At 37.4% G+C, this 23718-nt stretch overlaps 1 protein-coding gene across 4 annotated transcripts in view; it reads right to left on the bottom strand.

Moving 5' to 3' along the window:
* The window catches only part of LOC311292063 (sickle tail protein homolog), a 57898-nt gene extending 34597 nt beyond the window's left edge, over positions 1 to 23301 (bottom strand). For all 4 annotated transcript variants that reach the window (XM_084411516.1, XM_084411518.1, XM_084411517.1 and 1 more), the window contains exon 1: positions 22071 to 23301. In XM_084411516.1, the coding sequence (XP_084267642.1) occupies positions 22071 to 22251 (181 nt within the window). In that variant the 5' untranslated portion in view covers positions 22252 to 23301. The remainder of the gene's footprint in view (positions 1 to 22070) is intronic.
* Positions 23302 to 23718: the final 417 nt, after the last annotated feature.

The raw sequence follows: 23718 nt of genomic DNA on the forward strand, positions 1-23718 counted from the left end.
GTGATGTTAGACCAAGTGAAACAGTGCTGCGTTACCTCACAAGTTTAATTTGTCTAATAAACTGACCTGTGAGTAGTAATTCTGCGTGTAGTTCGGTAGAATGAAATGTCCATATTCCTTTTATATCCGTGGGACTCGCATCGCGTTTGGAGCTGATAGCTGTCTCTTATCAATCCCGAACTGCTTCATATCACAGTCATGATAAAAGCATCGATGTATTCAGTCATCCATAAACATTATTAGATCGGCCGGCTTGACGTTGACGACAACATCCATAATTCTTAGCATGTGTTGCGTCATCAAACTACGCCTTTGTTATTGTAAATAGGTTAGCGACCCCTAGTGGCGAAAAATTCCATATTGTGCCTTTAAGCGTAGAGCTAAAGTAATATTGAAACTAAATTCTAATAAATTAGGTGAACTTCACTGGAGCGCTGAGACATACACGCATTATACCTTCGCCCACTCCATTGGATTCTGTCGTTGGGCCGATGGGTGGCCTTTACAGGACGAAAAATGTATTGTAATATTTTAGTGTTCTAAAAGTTTCTCCCAAGAAACTGAGTTTTTGCAAATTAAAGGTAGGGTAGGCAATATTTGGAGAGGCTAGCAATAATGAGCAAGCTTTGAAAGCATAAGATCCCTTCAGAGCATCTCCAAAGCCACGCCTCCTTCAAAAACACATGAACGTACACAGTAGAGAGCAAAGAAAAGCATCACGAGAGACAGCGTTACAGGGCAATTCCAGCGTTATGGATGTGACATTTGAACTCATAATGACAGGTGAAATGTCTCAGAAAAAAAAAAACTTCTTACAATATTTAAATTGGAAATGCATATTCTCAGAGCACCCAATCTGGGGAATTGACAGGCAAAATATGTTTTTCTAAAATATATTTAAGCACCCCCAAAAAAGGAAAATATGCATGCGTTATGGATGTGACGGGAAATGACAGAGTTTTTGGTATACTGTTCGATTTCCTTTAAAGTCTGTGAACTTTTGAGTCCAATGTATAAATATTGCTATCCACATGATGAAGGGGTCTTAGCTGAACATAAAAATATCAATGTTTAATATATATAGGCTATATTTTTATGAAGTGTATTATGAGGAAAAACCAACGTTATGGATGTGACAAAAACCCTATTATGGATGTGACGCGTCTGAAATAGCCTACATAGCCTAGAATCTGTTTGGAAAATCAACAATCAAACCATCATGGCACTTTTGATGACGCATAATGGCTGTTTTGACATTAAGAATACTGTCTGAAATGATTCTGAACTTAAAAAGGGTTTTGTTCTTTTGGTTAAAACTTTATTTTTTCATGGTAAAGATGACCTTTGCATGGAATTGCCCTACATTCTAATGAATAATCTCCTATAATCTGAAAAAGTGTGTATCTGGATCAGGGTGATCCAAATTTGCTTTGAAACAGCACAAAATAAATATGGATCAGCTGATCCTGGATAGCAAAACATGGGATTTCCAAATAATTCTGATCCAGATTTAACTTTTTGAACAACTGGGCCCAGGAGTTAGATGACTTGAGTAAATTCAGTTTGGTTAACTAAATGTCTTTGACAGTTTTCAATATGACAATTTGAATGGTTAAACCTGGAACTAAAATATGGAAATACTTTCAAATGAAAATTATTTTTTATGTGTTAAAATAAACACCAATTGAAATTTGAATATTAACTTAACAAATATTTGATAATATCAAGCCAGCACAGCTTTCTAAAAAACAGTGTCCAATAAAATGATAGGAGTCTGTATGTGAGTGTTTTTCTTGGCTGTCTTTGAGCCTCACACACTGAGAGGAATGTACCTCTCCTGAAAAACTTATTCCATGACCTTGCAATTATTTTGGTAGCCTCTCGCAGTCTAAAGTAGACCGTGTCCATAGAAACCTGTAAAGTGCTTTTTTTAGCCAAGAGTATCAGTCGCTCAGTGTAGCAACAACATATTTAAACCAAAATTTAGCGAGCCAAAAAAGAAAAGAAAAATTGTTAAAACTCAACTTCAAGCTGTTCAACTCTGCTTTCCATCAAGGATCGGAGCATATTGTTAGAGAACTATAACTGTAGTGAAGTGAAGAGCGTAGGAATCTTCCATTAACCTGGCAATGCACTTGGACACCAGCATCAACACAGTCAGGAAATAGGCTATCACCCAGATCCCCCTTGCACAGGCTTTTCCATTCATTCGACCTTGGCTGTTTTTCCTGCCCCCATGTAATTCACACAGACTAACAGTAAGCCAAACCCAACTCGCCTCCTCACCTAAAACTAAAACACGGTATAAACTATGGCAGCAACACTTTTGTGAGGAACTGCTCCTAGACACAAAGGTTGAGGATCCAAATGCAGTTTTAATGAAAGGGTAATCCACAATCGTAGTAAAAGAAAGGCAAAAGGTCAGAGCACAGTAAATCAGTCCAAAAAAAAAAAAATCCAGAGGGTGAGACTGGGAAACCCAGGACACAGTCAAATACCAAAAAACAGACACCAGTGGAAACACTCAAAAAAGCAGGAACACATACAAGACTTCACAGGGAATGATAGAAAGAACCTGGCTTATATAGGGTGAGTAAACAAGATAACGAGACACAGGTGAATGTGATAATGGATGATGGTCTGGGCAAAGGATTATGGGAAATGTAGTTTCATGAGGGAATGACAATAGTCAGGGGTGGAGTGCCCTCTGGTGGTAATGACGGGCACTCTCACTGGTGATCATGACAACTTTGCTGGGCTGACAAGTTGTAGCTTCAGCCCACCCACTTATACACTATATAGCCTAAGTTAACCCTTTCATGCATGAATTATGATAACCTCAGTCAGGATTTTTTTCCTGTGTGTTTTTATTGCTCTTTGGGCATGAAAAACAAGAATTGATTTTTATTTAATTTTTTTACAAATTTTTCAAAGAGATCTTCAGATGTCCACTTGAGTGGACAGCATGCGGTTAGGTTAAACTGAAGATATACTGTATAAATATAAGACAATAATCAAACAGATAAAGTATGTGAATTTAACAAACTAATCAATGCAATTATATCAAATCATGTGAAAACTATAAAATATATACAAAAAATATAAATGCAAAATATTGCAAAGGCTTCATACAACTTCATACAAGTTGCACTACGCGTATCTTTGATATCAGAACATGAGGACGTGATTCCATCAGAATTTTCTACAGCCTGTCAAGGTACAACTGTGGAAACCACTCAGATGCTCCCTCCAGTGCACCAGAGTATGGATATGTACCCTTATTAGCTGATAATTCTGATTATGTTCAAGATGGACATGCACATTTCTATCATAGCCCTCCTCTGAGAAAACCTAGCGATACGTTTTTTCAATCTCATCTGAAATGATCAGTGTTGGGGGTAATGCATTACAAGTAAAATGCATAACCCATTCAGATTACTTTTTTTATGTTACAAGTAATGTGTTACAAGTAACATGCATTACCTAATCAGATTACTTTTTGATCTAACAAATAATTAATTACAAGTAATGTGCATTACCTAATCAGATTACTTTTTGATGTAACGAGTAAAGAAACGCATTACAAGTAACATGCATTACGTAATCAGATTACTTTTTGATGTTATGAGTAAAGAAATGCATTACAATAACGCACATTACTCAGATTACTTTTTGATGTTATGAGGAAGGAAAAGCATTACAAGTAACATGCATTACGTAATCAGATTACTTTTTGATGTTATGAGTAAAGAAACACATTAAAAGTAACATGCATTATGTAATCAGATTACTTTTTGATGTTATGAGTAAAAAAACGCATTACAATAACGTGCATTATGAAATCAGATTACTTTTTGATCTAACAAGTAATGCATTACAAGTGTCATACATTATGTAATCACATGACTTTTTCCGATGTCAATGTAAATTACATTCTAATAATACAAATACATTTATTTACAGTAGAAAAAATCAATGCATATTAAGTTTTTAAGTTTTAAATGTCAAAAACAATATTCACATTATAATTATGAATTGTAGCTGAAATATAGCAGTTGATGCATGACGTCCACTACAGTGGACATGTGATTAATCAGAGTTTTCTCTCAATCTAAAATCAAAACTTGGAAAATTTTACTGTGATATGACTCATTAGATATTGCTTGATGCTGCAATATTTTTTTTACCTACAAGAGTCTCCTAGGATAGAAGGAATCGGTGGATATTCTGGAGCAACTTGGCATGTCTGACTGACCCTTGGCCATCTTGGTTTGGAGGGGGAAAAAAATCGAAACACAACGGCTTGCCACTTGGTTGCAATTTATAGGATGATGCACCAGGGTCCAATGAAGAGGCTGATGTGCAACTTTGCCATAAAAACCCGTGCAAATTCAAGAAAATGCTTTTTTAATAGCTGTCCACTGTAGTGACCACTATGCGTGAAAGGGTTAAATTGTAATTTTATTTAAATTATTTATATTTCCTTTTGAATGTTTAGATGATAAAAAAAAAACTAAAAAGGGGGTTAATACATGTTGTAAATGTGCCTACAATGGGGAAGGAGTCAATTGAATTAGCATAGCGAAATATGCAAATAGCGCATTAGAGAATTTAAGCTCCTCATCAACAAACGATCATCATATTGGAGAGCTATTAAAAATGAAGAAAAAGACTGCAGACTTTAGACACATCTCGGGAATAGTTCAGAAGATAACAGACATGTCCTCTTGTAATCTGCTATTGGTGAGTAGGCTAACCTTAGCTACACTGATCTTTTTGAAGATTCACTCACGTTATAAACGTCAAATAACGTAGATTTTAATATGAATGATTGCACTTTGTTCACCCTAGCTAGCCTGGTGATGAAAAAAATAAAGGGAAAAAACAGATCAATGTGTTGAACAGGCGTCTTTGACCGTTATTGCATGTCTTCTGCTTTGTCAGTTTCTCGCGCCATGTTTTAAAACACCTTGTCACAACTTTTGAAAAGCACAAAGCGCATTTCTTAATTTAGCTTACTGCAGTTTTAAAGCTCTCACTATATGTTATAATATATAGGCCTACATGGACATAAATACGTAGCTACGCCTACAGGCTATGTCTATGGGACTGCAAGTCTACAGGTTTCATTAAACCGTTATTGATTCTAAGAGCTGAAAGGTTTTAAGCAAAATTTATACAGTGCTTAGTTCTTTGTAGACTTTACAATGTGACCTTAAGATAAAATGGAAAATTAAATAAGTAAAATGCAATAAATGCAGGGTATTGAAGTCATTGATGCAATGAATTGTTTATTCTTAGCGCCCCCTTTGAACTGTTAAGCCCCCCCAACTGTAAACCTTATTCCACCCCAATTTGTGTAAGCAGTATAAGTGACAACTAGGGAAAAATGCTCCTCAGCTGAAATTATACAGAAACATGACGTGGATGACTTCAGACTGTTCCAGCAAGCTCATTGTTTTACCAGTACTTCTGCTGTGCTGAGGATATGGTGAAGTTGATTAAAAAAAAAAAAAAAATTAAATATTGTTCTCTCCAAGCTCAGAACAAATTGCAGTCTTCTCTGAAAAGCATGATTCATGAGGCGAACTTGCATTAGATTGTCAAAGGAGTGTAAATATTAATATGTGAACTTCAGCTGAGCTTAACCAGGGTTCTAGAGCACGACAGAATATAAATGGACATGTGCACAGAGAGAGCTCATTAAAGTACATCACACACAGAGACTTTAGCAGGCTAGTGCAGAATCTGCACGTGATGCACTGGGTGAAATGCTTTGGGTTTTGGTGATCATCGCTTCATTGTTTTTTGAGCAGTAAACTGGGCTGATAGAATGCATCGTCCCTATAGCGTTGAGTTAAAGGCACAAACACAACTCTTGAAGTTACAATGTTTTTTGTTTTTTTTCAAGAGTGCCAAGATACACTAAAATCATATAGTTCAAGTCATTTCCTCCTTGAAGCAGACATGATTTGCAGTGACAAATCCTTTAAAGACCCAATGAAATCAAAATTGGATTTGAAGTGTGTTAGCTTGGCCATCTGTATTTTAGTAATATAAACACCAATATATTAGTGTTTTGCACAGGTAAACATTTAAAATATAGCCTATAGTTTTATTCTTTCTGTATAATGGCCCAAAAAAAATCTGCACATCACTGCCCAAATTACTGTCCAGAAAGTGAATGTCCCTTTACACAGATGATAATAAAGGCGATTCAAACTTTTAACTCAACGACAGGAGTTGAATTCATTCCCTTTTTGAGAAAGTGGTTTTCTCGACCTATACAGTCTTCAACATGAGGTCTGTGACTCCATAGGGCGGTAGGGGTCAAGCAATTGTTGTTTGATATCACAGCAAATTTTGTGAAATAAATAAATAAAATATGGGTTAGACAAAAATACATTGTTATCCTCAACTAAGTTAAGAAACTATAGCTCACCAAAATGTTTCATTGTCTTTCCTGCATTAAAATGTATTAAGTACAATTAAAATGTAATGTAGAAGTATAAAACTCTTTACATCAATAATGAATATTTTAATGGCATTGCAGTGTAAACATCATAAAGTAGGTAAATACATTAAAATGGCACTATACACATTTTATTATAGGCCATTTAATAATACGCAACACTCGACCTGATGCGTGCTCTGTCTTTCTATCCTTAGCATGTACAAAGACACAGTGGCATAGCGGACAGGCCCGCAGGGCACGCAATGAGGAGTGGGCCCTGCATGTCGATAAATGCTACTCCCCCCACCCACCTGGAACACGATCTCTACCGAGGGGGGCCACGGACTTGTGATCCAATAATCTAGTTCCTCATAATTATATATGTAACTTTAAAGTGCTCCCATTATGTTTTTTTAAATATTCCCTTTCATGCAGTGTGTAATAGCTGTTTGTGAATGTAACCATTCTACAAAGTTGTAAAGTCGAAAGTGGACGATAAATAATGTTATTGTCTCCTGACTCTGAACCGTCTATACGAGTCGTCTGTAATTCGAATCCCACTGCGTTACAGTTCTACGTCACTATAGACAATCTACATTTGCATAATGCACGTCTATGTTGTATGTTGTCCGCGAACAACTTCACCAGCCCTCAAACATGTAATTTTACTGACGACTGCTTCTCGAATCTCAGAGTTCATCGCAGGATTCGCAAAACCCTTTTTATTTACCCAGTTTATTTGGACCATCTTGCTCCTCAGAATCACAACCTGTAAGTATGAATAATTATTGATATTTTAACGGGTGTTCAAAATACGCAATTTTGTGTTTTATATTGTGCAAGTTTCCGGTTAACTCACATTATTACTGACTTACTGAAATAGTTCTGCTAATTTGCTGTAGGCCCACTATTTACCTACTGTGTCGATTAATGCAGATTGTCTGCTGTTCTTACTATTTTGAGATAAAGGAAGCAAGATTTGGTTTGCAAATTTTAATGTTACATCAGTCATTCACATTAGTGCTCAGTTACGCATACGCAACAAATGCGCCGTAATTAAAACGGTTAATACAGTTCCCGCATGTGCACCGCAATCAATTAGAAATATACACATCAGTTTGTTGATGGACCAACGCATTCTCATCCTAGGGCGTCATATACTGACACTTTTGACATTTCGTCTACATCCAACGCACATGGCACCCTTTAACGTCAATATGACATGCACAGAGCTTTGTTCGGTTATGGGTAGGTTTAGGTCTGGGGTAGGGTTAGGGTTAGACCGCTAGGAGGCGCCTTCTGGCCCATATCTATCTGCGTCTCATATTGACGCTAAAGGGTGCCATGTGCGTTGGATGTAGACGAAATGTCAAAAGCGTCAGTATATGACGCCTTGGGATACATTTGTTAATGCTGATGTTGAGGAATTAGTTGCAACATCTCATAATGTACCTCACAACGAGAAGTCACTGAAAAACGTCCTGCTCAAGTCATCCTTGCGATGGAGGTTCGGGTTGAATAACTAGTTCTTCCAATGTTTCATCATCGGACTCGTGTTTGGATTGATATGGTAAAATTGATGTCATCGTTACTGTCTTTACAGTGTGTTCAATCGCTTAGGACTGAGCTGAGGAAGCCTCCTGAGCTGAAGTTCAGTTATGGTAATGGCCGTTTAGTTTCCGACACTCGCTGTAATCGGTAGATCAATCGTAACAGACTGGGCTGTCTAGCCAATCAGAGCAGAGTAGGCTCTCGGAAAGGAGGTATTTAGAGAGACTGATTCATCTGACGAGTCGTTTGAGAATCATTCAAAAATTAGGTGATGTGCAATATATATTATGAGAAAATGAAAGTGTTTTTTGACCTTTGATGCATGTAAACCTGTTGTAGGAAACCTCCAAAACAAAATTAGGAACCTTTGGAATAGCATAATAGGGGCACTTAAATAAAATGTAGAAACATAATACAATGTACCAATAAATGTATACTTCCTGTACAAACATGTGCCTGTTGCATAAATACCTGCTACTTCGAATGACATCAAATGTATTAAACAAACATTTGATGCTGTTATTGGACATATTGAATGAGCCTTTCCTGCTCTCTAACTCAGCGCTGGTGGCACATTCGCGTCAAATACAAATCCTCCCTAAGTCAGCAAAGCATCGGAATGCAACCCATCTAGCACCCACTCACACAAATGCTTCGGCTCAAAGGATTTGGGCTGATGCATGGCCATCAGCATTTCAGCAGACCTCAACAACAATTAAGCCTCATCAAACAGTGCTATTTCATAGACCATTTAGCTGGCTCACAGTAGAGCCCTGCATTCTACCCCATTAGGACTCAAATCTCTGTTAATCTATCACAAATATCTGAAGTTGAACCCTGATTTCAATTCTGTGACACCGTCTGCGCATAGCCAGCTCATTACTGATACCATGGCTCATATGCAGAGCATGTTAAATGGCATCCTGCATTATTCTGAAACAATACATTTTTTATATATTGAAAATCTTATTTGACTATAGAAATTTTCAGAAAATAACCTCCTTATGTTTAATCAAAATGTAGATCATGTGAAACGACAAACTTCTCTCTGGTGTCGTACGCTGGATTTCTCCAATAATTTCGTCTGCTTAAACCCCGCCCCTTCACAATCAGCTTCAAGCTTTCATTCATTTTTGAGAGCAACGCCCATGTCAAAATCTATTCACAACAGTTAGATAGAACAAAGTCACCAACATACTTTTTCACTTTTTCAATAATCCATTAAACTTGGATGTACGTCACAATTAGAAAAGATCTGTCAGTACTTCCATTACATCGCAACTTTAATGAGGCTGTAAAGTTGTTAAAGCTACAAAGCCCAACCCACATAATAACCTAAATAATGTTCATCCGCAAATAATTTACTTACAAAAGTTAAGTATTGTAGGAATACTGGTGAAAGGATACTTTGCTATGGACCATTCCCAGCACTTGATTTGTTGCAATGCAGTGTTTTTAACAGACCGTAACAGACCATAGTTTGTGCTGAACTGGTTTAATACAAAAAACAAAACAAAAACAAAACAACAACTCATAATTAAGACAACTCATTGTTCTAATATTATCACCAAGAGTTTTTTAATTTTAAGGGCTTTGCTGCATCTAGTTGCAGTGTTTTCAACAGACCGTAAAGCTATCAGACATCTTATTTCCTACTAAAGGACAGAACTTTAGATTAAACGGAGATGACTGCTTTACTGCTCTCTCTAATGCAAGAAACGATCACTTGGCCAGCATGTGTGAAAGTATATGACACAAATAACATCTTTACTGCAAATGAGGTGAGCAACACTCCACTTGCACATTTCACACTCTCATTATGCCAATGTCAATCTATTGAAAGCGAGGTAGACAGAGCCAAAACACTGTTCCTGTTACTAAATCATACAAGCACATATGTGGTTCGCCAAAATAAAGCACTACTCAAACATTTTCTGAGTAGAGGAACAAGAAAAGTGAAAACTTTTGGCTCCATGCTAATACCTTTTTAGCAACTGCCAATTTTTCATTCCACGATTATTCTATTAAATTAATCAGCTGAAATGATACAAGCTCCCAATTCCTGAAAATTAATAACCTGAAAATGAATTATATGACATGACCATACATACTTCATCACTCGTGGTGCATAAATATGGATTTACCTTAAATACAACAGTACAACAGAGTGAGGTAGATTAAGTATGATAACGTGCTCTTAGTGCCATAAACATATATTACATGCTTGTCATGTAAAAATGATCTTTCAAAATCTGAAATGTCACACTCTTCACAAAAAGCTTTGTAAAAATGCTTAAGTCTAAATAATTGTGGCACTTTTACTACAGGCTGATTGTGGTTGTTAAACCGTGCAATATAAATCTCAATGGCAAAGTTCAAAATCTGCAAAGGAGTTCTTAAGCAACAATACAAACATAAAACCGAAGCATCCCAAACTACAGTTTATGAAATGTGTGCCTATAAATGAATTGACATTTATAGGGGTAATTCAGTCCTACAAAAACTCACCAGCTGTAAATGTCCTCTGAGTAAGTTTGCATGTGCATCCTGCTCGGTGTGAGGCTCACACTGCCTCCCTCTATTAAATATACGAGTGTCTCGCTCACTTTTCGAACCACTGCTCTACTCTCTGCCCTTCAGAGCTGAAATGTATGTAAGTTAGACAGTGTGTGAATTAGAGATGCAGCAAAAAGGAGGGTCTATTGTAAGACTAACCTTTGTAAACTATCAGCAAACACAGGACAAGAGGTGATCGAGAGATCACTGACTAAAAGGCATAGACAATTAAGAAGTGTTTATGTTTGTGGTTCCAGAGGGTTTGGACACAGGTTAAGGCATCAGGGGTTTAAGACAAAGAACACAATAAAGCCAATGAGAGCATTCCTTCACGTTTCAAAGCACAGCTCTCATTCTGTCAGCAAGGGGCTCGTTTTTCAGCAACAAACCCTACCTGTGACCCTGAACAGACAACAACAGAGGTTTCAACAACATTTTTAACAAAGTTTAAAGCAGTAGAGCTGATTTTGATCTCTGCACCCCCACCTTAATGAAGTGGGATTGCAAGATGTTTCTCAGAAGATGCAAAAAATTCCATCCCTCATTGTTTTTCATATAATATTTCCAACACCTGCCCATTGTTTGCAGGAATTGGAAAGGGTTTTGCTTGTTTTAGTTAATCACAATTTCCATAGCTGGTTCCTCCACCCTCTCTTCCTGTCCATCCCCAGATAGAGCGAGAAAGAAAGAATCAACAAGGCTTTGAGCCAAAGCAACAATGCCAAAGTCTCTAAACAACATACTTTTATACTGTATTATACACTAACACTCAAAATGTTGGCGTTGGTAAGATGTTTTAAAGTGTTTTTAAACAATTCTCTTCATATTGATAGATAAAAAAAAAACTGTAATATTATTACAATTTAAAATTAATATATTTATGAAACTGTACTTTATTTCTGTGATGGCATTATTCCAGTGTCACATGATCCTTCAGAAATCATTCTAATATGCTGATAGACGTAACACATATGATATACATGTTAACAGGTTTTAAGAGTCTCAAAATTACCAGCAGCTTTAATGTTCAAAACTGCACTTTTTATATCAAGTAACTTTCTCCCCACCCACTTTTAACATTTAAAAGAAAGACTGAGAACAAAGCGATAACAGTCCAACTATACAGTCCAATGGGCAAAACTGACATTTATATGAAGGGCTGCCCAGAGGACATCATATTTTTAGTCATTCCTCTTTCAGCACCATTAGATAGACACCAACAACACAGATAAAAGTCCCTGAGCAGGTCAGCTTTATTCAACCAATAAGAGACTTAAGAGCTGCCACATCCAAGTTTATACCTCTAAGCTCTTCACTAATGGTATTCTGTTTCCAAGCTAACCCATAAGGAGGGTATAAATACACCAGGTCTCTAGGATACAAGACACACTCATGAAACTCTTTCAGACTTCAGGTTTTAGTAAAGGAGAATTGACTGCAAATCAGCGCCACTCAGCTTTTTTCAGTGTCCATGTACATGTCTGGTTTTGTTTTAGACTGTCTAAAACAATGTGTTAGTGATGCCAATTGATAAAAAGAAATTAACATAAATTGCAAATTTTTTCTGAAATAATTTAATTAATCACACCTAACATTACAATTTGTAATATATTTTATATCACACTGAATGTCAAAATCAATGCCAGTATCACTGATACCAATACTGATACTGATCAATGGCAAATGGATTTTTCATTTCATCAATTTCTGGGGATAAAATTAGTAACTAAAGCCATTCAACATTAAAGCGGCGCTATGCAGTGTTTGGCCATTTCTTCGCTGTTTTCTTGCTTTTTGTTCGCGGGTTTCTCTGTAGAGCTCCCCCTACAGCTTTGGAAAAGTTATTTGACAACACAGTCGTAAAAACTTTGGCGACTCTCCCCCCTCCCATCTTCTCACTCTGGTCATGTGCATTTGTTTTCAAAGAAGCCCAGCGAACGCAAAGAGCCATGTCCACTGAGGTATGTATGATACACAGAAGGCTAGCATATAAATGTATGTAGTGCTGTAAAGCAATTCGTTACATCGCGAGACCTGATATCATGCAATACTTCCTGACGCTGAGGCCGGTGTGGTGAACAAATGAGTTCAATACGCTCTATGCACGAACGCTGTTGACGTATTTCCGGTAGAATCTCAGCCAGCGTCTTTACTTCCGCGTAGTGCGTTCTATAGCGAAGTGTACCAGCGGCAAAACTTTCATAAAATTAATTTTCTCAAAAACGGAGACAACGATTTTAGAAACCGATTCGCTAGTCGGATTTCCCATGAAATGAGAGAATACTCACCCTCAAAGTTGTCGATGTAGCTCGAAATCTATAATTTAAAGCCCTTTGCTTTCTTACTCTTAGGTGTGACAGCTAACTGCCTCACAATATTGTTAATATCATTCACGTTAACCGCTGGAAGTTCTTGTAAACAGCGAGTGTAATTTACCATTATCTCCACCGAATGCAAAAACGGCTTCCGACGCAGCACCGGATGTAACTGGGCGGGCTGAGACAAAAGGCGGAAGCAATCGTGCATAGAGCCTATTAAGAGATGAGTCCGAGCTTAGGACCCCATTAGTATGCCAGTAGTATGCCTGATCTAAATCTGTTCTCTCGATAACTTGTAGCTAACGTGAGCTGTTTTAGTGTTATTATGTGGTAGCTTTATGTAGAATGCTAAATCCCGCTGCTATAATCTCAAGTTGCGTCAATAGCAGAGGAGAAAGACCGCAAAATTTAAAAATACTACTGTTATTGTGTTATGTAGTTGTTTGAAGCTCAAATATGTTGTTTGTTTATACAGATAGCGCCTATTTAAATTTTTTATCTGACGTTTTCGGAGTTGTGAGATCCAAGCAATCACCGGGCATCCAGCGCTCATGTATGCCGCCTGGAACATAATTTTACCCACCGTAATTTTATTATACTGTTCTTTAGTCAAGGCTAGACAACCAATTAATATTTATACTAAGTACCCACAAAACATAGCTAGCATTCTGTCATTTATTTAAATGTCTGAACTGTTGAAAAATAGTAATATACACAAATAAACATTATCTTGTACTTGTAACATATTGCGCTGATTATTACGATAAAAAATAATGACATATATAATTGCATTACGAATTGCTGTGAATACGGTAAGGCAGTATCAGGGCAGTATAAGCTCAGGTAAAGCTCAGCTAGCACGATCATCGGATAACGTTAGCTGAATGCTATGCTACTATCTAAGCTAACTAAAAAAACACACTAACAACGAGATGTTTAATTTCACAATCTATACCTTCGGTTAAATACTAGTATATGAAACGTATAAGTTAAAATACATTAATGACTCGTTATAACGTAGTACAAACGTCTTCTATAATAAAGTGATTTTGTATGATTTGTAACCAGGCACTAAAGCGATTACCCATAAAACGTGCTTTGAACCAATCGGGTCCTAAGCTCGGACTCATCTCTTCAATAGGACTCATTTGTTCACCACACCGGTGGTAAAGTTGCAAGGATGTTTTTTTCCGCTCACAGGCGCTAGGGGGAAGCGAGACGGCCACCATTCAACCCGAAAAAAGTAATATAACCATTCCAATGACTCCGAAGCTGTTCATTTGAGGTAAATTAAGCTAAAAAACCCTGCTTAGTTCCCCTTTAAATAATTGGAAGCCATCACTTTTAACATTTAACTAACAGACTTAAAAAATATAAACAACTTTTAATATAAAGGGCCTTTATGTAGAATTCAGAAACCCTTGTTATTAGCAAACACCGGTGGCCAATCATAACCGATCATATCCAATCATAGCGCTATGGAGGTATTGCCTCCTCTCACGTGACTTTCCCCCATTCATTCTCAATTACCCCCCATCAAACTCACCGCATGCTTTGGGGGGCGTGATTTCTTCCCCCAAACCAGTTCAGCTGAAACTCCACAGCCGATTCTTAAAGGAGAACTCCGGTCAATTTTAACATTGAGCTCATTTTTTTGTACATTTGGAGTGCTGTCAATACAGAGAACAACGACAAAAATTGGTGTTGCCTACACCGTGTTATCCTCTTTTTAAAATTTGCACCCTGTTGACTTCAATGGGGCAATGTTTAAACCTGCTTTTAGCCTCTTAATATCCTTGATGTGTCATTACAAGTGCACAGCCAATGTGAGTGATTCCTTCAGAGTGAACACGAGTGAATCTGACTGCAGTAGATGTGAAAGATAAGAATAAAAATGATGTTATTTAAGCCAGCGCAAATACCTGTATTTACATCCTGTTTTCGGTCGAAGTCCAAAGTAGTCGATTGTCGAGTTCACGCGCGTGATCATAGGTAACTAAACCTATGGGCGTGAACTCGGCAATCGACTACTTTGGACTTCGACCGAAAACAGGATGTAAATACAGGTATTTGCGCTGGCTTAAATAACATCATTTTTATTCTTATCTTTCACATCTACTGCAGTCAGATTTACTCGTGTTTCACTTTGCCCTCGCTTGGATCTCACAACCCTACCTGTCAGATTCACTTTGCCCTACCTGTCACTGTAACCTTGACCAATGAAATTAGCTTCAGGGCAGGATTTGGGGAAAAAATTGCACCTTTGAGGGTTTAAACTAAATGGGCTGTTGGACAGTGTTACTTTATAAAACCGAGTGACTTTTACACTTTTTTTTTTATGTCACATATCGTTAGCCTCATAGCATAATTGCCCAAGTCATTTTTTTTTTAAATATTACTTAGGCAATTATGCTATGAGGCTAACGATATTGTGATATTTGCGTTTTATTTTTGTAATATCGATTATTTTCTCATTCGTTTTTTTTGAGGAGACACTGCCTCCCTTGGCTCCTCGGAGGAAACGCCACTAAGTCACTCATGAACTGGTTTGTAGGAGACATAAAGGATGTATTTGAAGAACTGTCTCAGTCAGTGTTTAAAAAAAAAAAAAAAAAAAGGCTGCCAAAAGAATGTGACACCTTAAAGCATCACAGTGCAGGGAGGGACACAGATGTAATGGTGGTGGTGGAGGGTTTTCCTAGGTTGACAAAGCCAAGCTGATTGATCTAGTTCACTTGTGCCCTGGAGCAGGGTCCACTGGACTGCCATGCTGCAATGGTTCACTACACTCTCAGTGAGCGTGTACAGCACACATCACAAACAGCACAGATGAGCGGAGGAGAAATTCATTATGGTCCTGAGAAGGATCGTTCCTCTGCTGTTTGCTCCTGTGTAGAGCTTCTGACAGGGAGCAATGGTGAGGTGGTTCAAAGAGCAGGAATGAGGGACTCAAATCTCTCTTTTTTTGAATGCTGTGCCTAAACAAGACATAATACTATCCTGTGGACTAGGCAGTGTACAGTACCAAATTACCAGCCTTTCTGGCAAACTAACCAGTGACAAATGTAATCTAAATCTGTAATTTATCAATGGCTGAAAATGGCCATAAAAAAAAAAACCTTTTTTTTTTTTTTTTTACTTTTGGCTACAATGCAATGCATCCAGCTACAAAATGAATTATTTTAAAATCACCTACATCGTACAAGACTTGCATTAAAACAGAAGGAATTTTACAGACTTTACTTCTCTGATTCTGGTGGTTACAAAGATATATAAGAAAATGAAAAAGCACTCAAAACATTAGTGTTTGTCGAGACAAGGGCTCAGACATGAACCCAAATATCTAGCTATAAAGAGGAACAGTGTGGCATGTTAAAACAGTGGCTTTTGATCAGTTAGATCTGGCTTGTTTGGCTGCAGTTGAAGCATTGGGAAATTTAGTGTTGTCCTTGTATGACAGCTACAAGATGCTTCTGTGATTTGACAGCATCTGTGGTAGTTATCTAAAAGGACAGTTGCAGCCAAGCATAAAGATGACGTATTCTGTTTTCATTGCTGTGCAATAAAAGCCATTTAAAAATTGGCCATTTCTCGATGGATGTGTACAGACCTCTGACAGAGCTTTTTCTTGCATGGGCAGTAATAAAGAGCTCAAGTTATGTACATTAGTTTGTTCTTGGCTCATTATGCACCTTGAAGCAGTTTATCACTTCCAAAACTTGTCACATTATGAAATACAGCAAATGTTGGTTTATTCATTTATCTATCTATTTTTTTTTGGTCAGCCATGTAGTTGAAATTTTTGCTTGATCACACCCGTGTAAAATAAATAAAAATCACATGTGAATAAGTGTGCCATTGTAGAAAAAAACAAACAAAAAAAACCTTGCTTTCATCATATCCTTTGGTTAAAATACCAGTGGCAGTAGATATAAATGTATCAATAATTTTACATATTTACCGATATTCTTTTTCGCTGTTGGCATTTCATAGTGCTTTCTAGAGAACAACAAACAAATAAATCATATAGGAGATGTTTTGTTTACTTATGTACAATTCAGTTATTCATTCATGGATCTGTGGCTTGCCAATTATTTTGCTGGTTCTGATAATGACTCAGGTCAGGATGTTTTTATGTTTAGAAGATGCCATCTCAAAAAAAAAGAAAAAAAAAAAGAAAAAAGATTGTTGCTGCTTGTTCACGTTTCTTTGTTACAGTGAGCTGACTTAACTGAACTAACGTAGTATTTTTTTGTTGGGACTACATGAATAATTTTTGTTGACATAACTAACTGGGTAGTAGGTCTGTAGTTTCCAGCATGGTTTGCCTGGCACTTCATTAGGAGAGTAAATGTTTTTTTAGTGGTTGTTCTAGCTAAATTTACCGGCAACTCAAATGAAAATCAAAATAAATAAATCATAAATATCTTATATTTGGCTTCGTTACATTTTTTAAGTCGAGTAAAATATTATTATTAGTATATATATATTTTTTCATTTATGTGAAATATTTTCATAAAATTTAACATTAGTTAAAGTTAGGGTTTTGAGCTTGGAATGTTAATTTTGCGTTTAGTTTGCTTTTTGTCAGGTCTCTCTCCTTATTGAAAGTTTCTAATGCTGGGTCCCTTATCACCTATTTTGTAAATGTGCACTGTAACTTTTACTAAACTGGCATGACCGTAACTTACAAAAATGTCCTGAAAATAGCAAAACCAGCTATCTGGTACTATAGCCACAAAACCACCAAATCATACTATTGGAAATGCATCTCATTCCTTGTCTGAGTGTGTGTGAAGAGCGAGAAACAACATACACGGCACGACGGCAGAGAAAGAGAAGAGGCGAACCAAACCACACTATTTTTTTTATTAAACATGACCTCCACCTTTGTTACCTCAGGAAACTGTCTCCATTCAATACCACACACCACTCTTGCCAGTTACAACACTTATAGTTGTGAAACATTGTGAATGTCTGATTAGTGTGACTTTACTCACGTCAGGCTATTTCAAAATAAACAAAATAAAATGAGCGGCTTAAAGTCAGTGGCTTGTCAAACAACTGAAAATAGAACATAAACTTTGAAATCAGCTCTACAGAATTATTATTTTACACAGACTGGCCTCTGCTGGCAAATGGTCTGAAATTAATCTTCTTTCCTGACTATAATGAGTAGGAAATAAATTATCTGAGAAGAAGTATAGTGCAACCTGAGGAAGAGCTACTGCCGTCTTCTCCCTCCAGTCACCTCTAAGTCTCATTATAGCCCAATTTCGTTGTGGGGGGGATGTGTATCTTTAATAACTCAGTCTGAAGACGCCAAGCTAAGCATTCTGCAGTGTGGATCTTGGCCCACTCAAGTTTTGAAGTATCTGTGGTTCAACAGTGAGGACTGATATTCCTGGGCTCAGCAACTATATAAACGGACAAACTGGATTGGAGATTAGACTGAACGCATGCTCACAGCAGCTTTAAAATCTAAATCATTATCAGAAAATTGCACAGAAGTGGCCAGTATATTAACCCGCATTCTGCAGTTCTTCCATGCAGAACGTGCCACTGAATGACAGGAATGTTAATTCAGTGGCACAGGATTGAATCTTTGGGAAAAAATAAGCTTCATAATTTCAAAAATCTATTTTATCTTTTTAGAAGAGGTTGTTGTGCTCTGCATTCTCTGTGTTTTCTGTATTGTTTTGCTCCAAAGCTGTGGAAACACTGAGAATGCTACAGAGCTAAGCTGGCAGCAGGGACAAAAATTAGGTTGGACAGGGCAGCAGAGAGGAACGGGACAAGACATGCACACATCCTGTGTGAGATCACACTGATGTCAAACCATATCGCTTCCTGCTGATTAAGCTGACGTAACGGCACATGAAGATCTGGCTAATTCCTGTATTACATTAGTGCATCAGAGGCAGATGTGGAGAGGTTATATAACTACAGAGCATCAAAGTTCAGTTCACTATAGCAAGATGAAGACATCTTAATTTTTCTGTGTACAATAAGCAGATTAGTAAGCTGATTTAGTGAAATTTTAAGCTTTTGACGATAAAACAAACACATTTTGGAGTCACTAAAGTGTTTTCTAAACATCCTGTTTCTCTCTTAGGGTTTATGGTGTGATGAGCATTAACTCTAGAGGAACTTATTTTTTTCTGAGAACTTTACATTTTTCCCACAATTTAGCAGATATGGGGCCCAAATGATCTCCAGCCTTGCATTTCTTCACCATTTCTTCTGTAGCCATCACTTTCTTTTGAAATGTATTTCTTATTCTTTTCCCCAAGCTAGCACTAAAAAGGCAATCATAATTTAAAGCAGTTAGTGTTACAAAGCTATAGCTATCTTGAAGTTACTTAAGGGCTAGGCTGTTAATTTGTGGGTGGGGGGTTATCCATGCAATAGCCTCCAAATGCTATGCAAATTTCATAAATATAGTGAGATTTTGTGAATCTATGGTTTGAAAATATAAGTTAAGTCAGTCTGAATGAGCTGTCTTAGAATTATTCAGACTTTCCAATGCTAATAGGCTTTATGTTTAATGTCCACATGAACAAACAGGAAAACATGTCTTATAGCATCCGCTTGTCAGAGAAAGTGTTAACAGCAGTATGAACTGAAGGCGATATATATCGACTTTAAATAATCAGCTAACCTGGCCTATTTTAATTGTTGGCCCATTTTATTTAATAAAAAAATCAGAGTGTTAGTTAAAAGAAGATATCAATCGACATATGCAATGGACATCTTTGGACATGGCTCATCTTTGGTACCTCCTTTGAAGGCATCTTGAGTAAAAGAGCTTTATATTTATGAAGTGATCTGAACCGGATGCAATGCAACCTGTTTTACAGAATATGGAGGGTTTTGTTTGCACATAACCCATTAGGAGGGAAAGAGAAAGGACCATTTAGGCCAGTGTGTTTGATTATTCTCTTGTTGGAAACGTTCCACCTACTGGAAAAAACGGCATTAATATGAAACTAACTCATCTACTGTCACACAAGTTAGTAGTCTACAATTAGTTAGTGAACAAACCCTCAAATCTCAGGTGCAACTTTTGCTAAAAATGCAATTTGGAGATCAGCTGAATAGGAAAAAATACATTCTTTTTATAAACATGGGCTACAGTTCAGTGCACAGATAGCCACAAGAAAAGAGGCTTTAAAATTAGGTGGCAGCTCATGAGGGAAATTGGTGCTGCAGGTTTTTCAGAGGAATCTCTTTCAGCACATTTGGAGCCTCTGAGGGTAGAAAGAACTCTTAAGAGTCCACGCTGTGTTGGATTCTGTGCCTGTGGAAATGTCATGTACTGTATCTTCAGCAGCGTGGCAGGATTGGTGCTGTCTCTGGAATAAATCTCTGTTTTAACAGACCCGACAGGGGGAATGGGTGACAGCAGGGGACAGTGGTTTTAAGGCTGTGCCTTCAATCTCATACCTCTCTAAGCAGTGTGAGTGAAAATCATTGAAGTGAAAGAAAGGTATTTTGGCATTTGAAAGTCACTGGAGACCGATATAATAAATAGGCGCTATACATGAATAAGTATAAATCATAAATACTGTAACAGCAACTAAAAATCAAACTGTAATCAAGTAGTGACAGATATGTAATAACAATATATATATTATGTTGTTGTTTTACTGACCCCAAACTTTGAAATGGTAGTACATGTATAGCGTTGTATATAAAAATGTCTGCAAACATTTTGGTGACATGTTTTGCGGGCGGAGCCTACCTGGTATAGTGACAGTTCTGCGTATCAGTCAATGGAAAAATAAAAGTTTCAAAAAAGTTTCCACTTCATGGTTGTAGCACTCTATTGCAAGTTTATATCTCACAATTCTGACTTTTTTTTCTTGTAATTCCGAGCTTATATCTCATAATTCTGAGAAGAAAAATCTGAATTATTATTTTGTTATAGATTTAAATATTATTTAATGCTGTTACTGTAGGGCATTATGCCCCCTATGAACAGAATACTGTATGTGAATATTATGTGTAGATCTATTGCTTACATCAAATTCATGCTTTAAAAGTATAGGGTAATTGTTGCAGGTTTCATCATTCCAGTCTGTCCATTTAATGGCTTGCAAACATAAACGACTGCGTTTAGCTTCAAAGGGCGTTTTCAGCGATGAAGACCATCTTTTTAGCATTCTGATTCTGACAACCAAAGGCACAACATAACTGACTGAGTTTGGACTGAATTTCTCAGCTAAATTACCAAAGGGCATGTTTGATATGTGTGTTATTATTGTGGAACTTTGGATTACAAGGAAGGTAGTGGCTGATAACTGACCAAAATTTGAATGAAATAATAAATAATAATATAAGTATAGCACAATACCATTTTTGTGTTTGGTATAATACTTGAATTAAAAGGCTCAATCCTTGTACCCATTAGCTACCATGTTGTGGTTGCTAAACTGACCTAATTAGAGCAGTGACAGTTTGCCTAACCGAACTGTCAAACTTGCAAGTCAACTGCTCTGACATCAGCTCAGAGATCTTCTCATTACTGCTGTTCTCTCTGAACATCACATAGTTTTCTCAAATCTTTTTTGGGCCCAAATGTTGATACATCAGTGCACATAAGTACACAGATGTCATTGTTCATTTATTAAAATATAGCTGAGATTATAAAATCAACATAAATTGTCTTTAAAATCAGTCTGAAATTGCATAGAGATAGACTGATACAATCCTCTGGCTCATAAACCATTTTTATTCATTGTAATGCTTAAATCAGCTTTACAAATATAGCTGTGTTCATCTGAATATTCAGTCACTTTCTAAAAACATGAGTAACTCAGTGAGTCTAGCTGAGAGTGGCTGGTTTGATAGCACCAATGAGATCAAGTGATTTGATCAAGAATTTGATGATGAAGAGGGGAATGTAACTCATCAGCAGAGTGAACAGTGAGGGTTAAAGCCCTGTCTTAATCTCCCCATATAGAGGGGGTATCAGCCAAACTATACAAGCGCACTCATGTGCTGCAGTCAGGAATACTGGACAATAGCTCCTCAGACGAGCTATCTAAACTAATGGCGGAAATGTAATCATCTGTATGTGTGTACATGGTCATATGTGTAATATTTTGTAGTGTGACATATACAAATACATTTAATCAATATAATCACAAGCTATAGTGCTAACATTTAGATTTATGAAGCAGTAATACCTGGATTGGATCCCACTGGATTGGTGGCAGAAGACTTCTGGGTTGGTCTGGATCTCACCAGGTTGCCCTCACTGCCAGCCCTCATCAACCTCTCCCCGACGACCAACATGTGTGAACGGTTCCCTTGAGGTTCCTTTCGGGATTGCTTGGAGGGTTTGACCAGACGTGAAGGTTTGGACATCTCTCTAGGTTCTCCTTAAGCACTCTTGTTAGGGATTTTTCCAAAATTCTCCCCTCCCTCTGAAACTGCACTCACCTTCACCTGTCCAAACTTTGCAGATAACCTGACATCCAACTAATTAATTTGCTGCTGTTCTCTGTTCAAATTAATTCTTTCTCTGATGAATACTGGAGAGTGAAACCAGTTGAAGTAGTTGAGGAGTCCTTGGAGACCATATGCTCAGCTTGAGGCAGCACAGTGAAGACACAACTGAATGCTTGAAAAACTGGATCATTGGAAGAGCTGAGGTTGATAAACTCTCTCGCTATGTAGAAACGCACAGCATGCTGATGTCTAATCACTTCTCCCGCTTTGGAGAAATGATCCTCCTAATAATCCAGCACCAGGCAAGCATCAGGCTCTAAACAAATTGACTTGTGTAGTTGCTGGTGAAACACAGTGCTCTTAATGCAGATGTAATCTCTGTGTTAAGTCGCCATGCAGATTTAACCAAGGAGCCAGCAGAGATGATCACTGTGTGTCAGTTGCTTTCCTACTGCTGTGCATGCAGACCAGAGCCACAGCTAAGTCACATTCGGGCATAGAGAGAGAGAGAGAGAGAGAGAGAGAGGGGGAGGGAGGGGGGGGGGGATAGAGAGGAGAGAGATTTACTCCCATATGTATGGTTGTGATAGGCTAGGAGCTCCCTCCCCACTTTATCCTCATTTAGTGAGTATGTTGTACTGCTCTTGAATGATTAGCACACAGGTAAACTATCTATGTTGAATGAACTTATCTGGCTGTCTGGCTGTCTGTCATGCTTTCAAAATGCTTCTGGTTTGCAATTTTGGGAGGTAATGTGACACTGACTCTGTTTTACACCTCATGTTGAACTTGCATAACATCATTTCACACATCCAAGATGATTTTCTCATGTTATGTTGACGTAAGTCTGCCCCCATCTGGATCATGTTACTATGGATCTGGAGCTGCGGGAGCAAAATTATTTTAAAGTTAACTGAGTAACTGTCACGCTATTTGATAATGGCACAGTTCAGGTCATTAAAGACTAAAAAAAAAAAAAAAAAAAAAAAAAAAATCTGAAGCTATAAGAAATAAAAAAATTACTCAAAACAATAAATGTTGCAGCAAAGAAGGCAGTCCTCCTACTAAGTCTCTCCCATTCCCCTCCGGAGTGACACTAAAATAAACCAGAATAAGGGATGGAGAAGAGTGATGAGACTGATTGTGCTTCAAAGCCTATAAGGGAAGAGAGGATCTTTAACAATAACTATCTGCTCTTCATGCATAATAATACAGCGCAGAACCAATTTATAATCAAGAATTTTTAGAGTTATTTCAAACAAAAATATCTCGGCATGAGCCAATATTTTTAATTGGGATGAGTGCTCAACTATAGCTGTTCGCATGGATGTTTTTACATATGCACTGAAATATTTACAGTCATCAACATACTGTGCATTTGAA

The sequence above is a fragment of the Rutilus rutilus genome, assembly GCF_951802725.1.
Source record: "Rutilus rutilus genome assembly, chromosome: 6".
NCBI lineage: Eukaryota > Metazoa > Chordata > Actinopteri > Cypriniformes > Leuciscidae > Rutilus > Rutilus rutilus.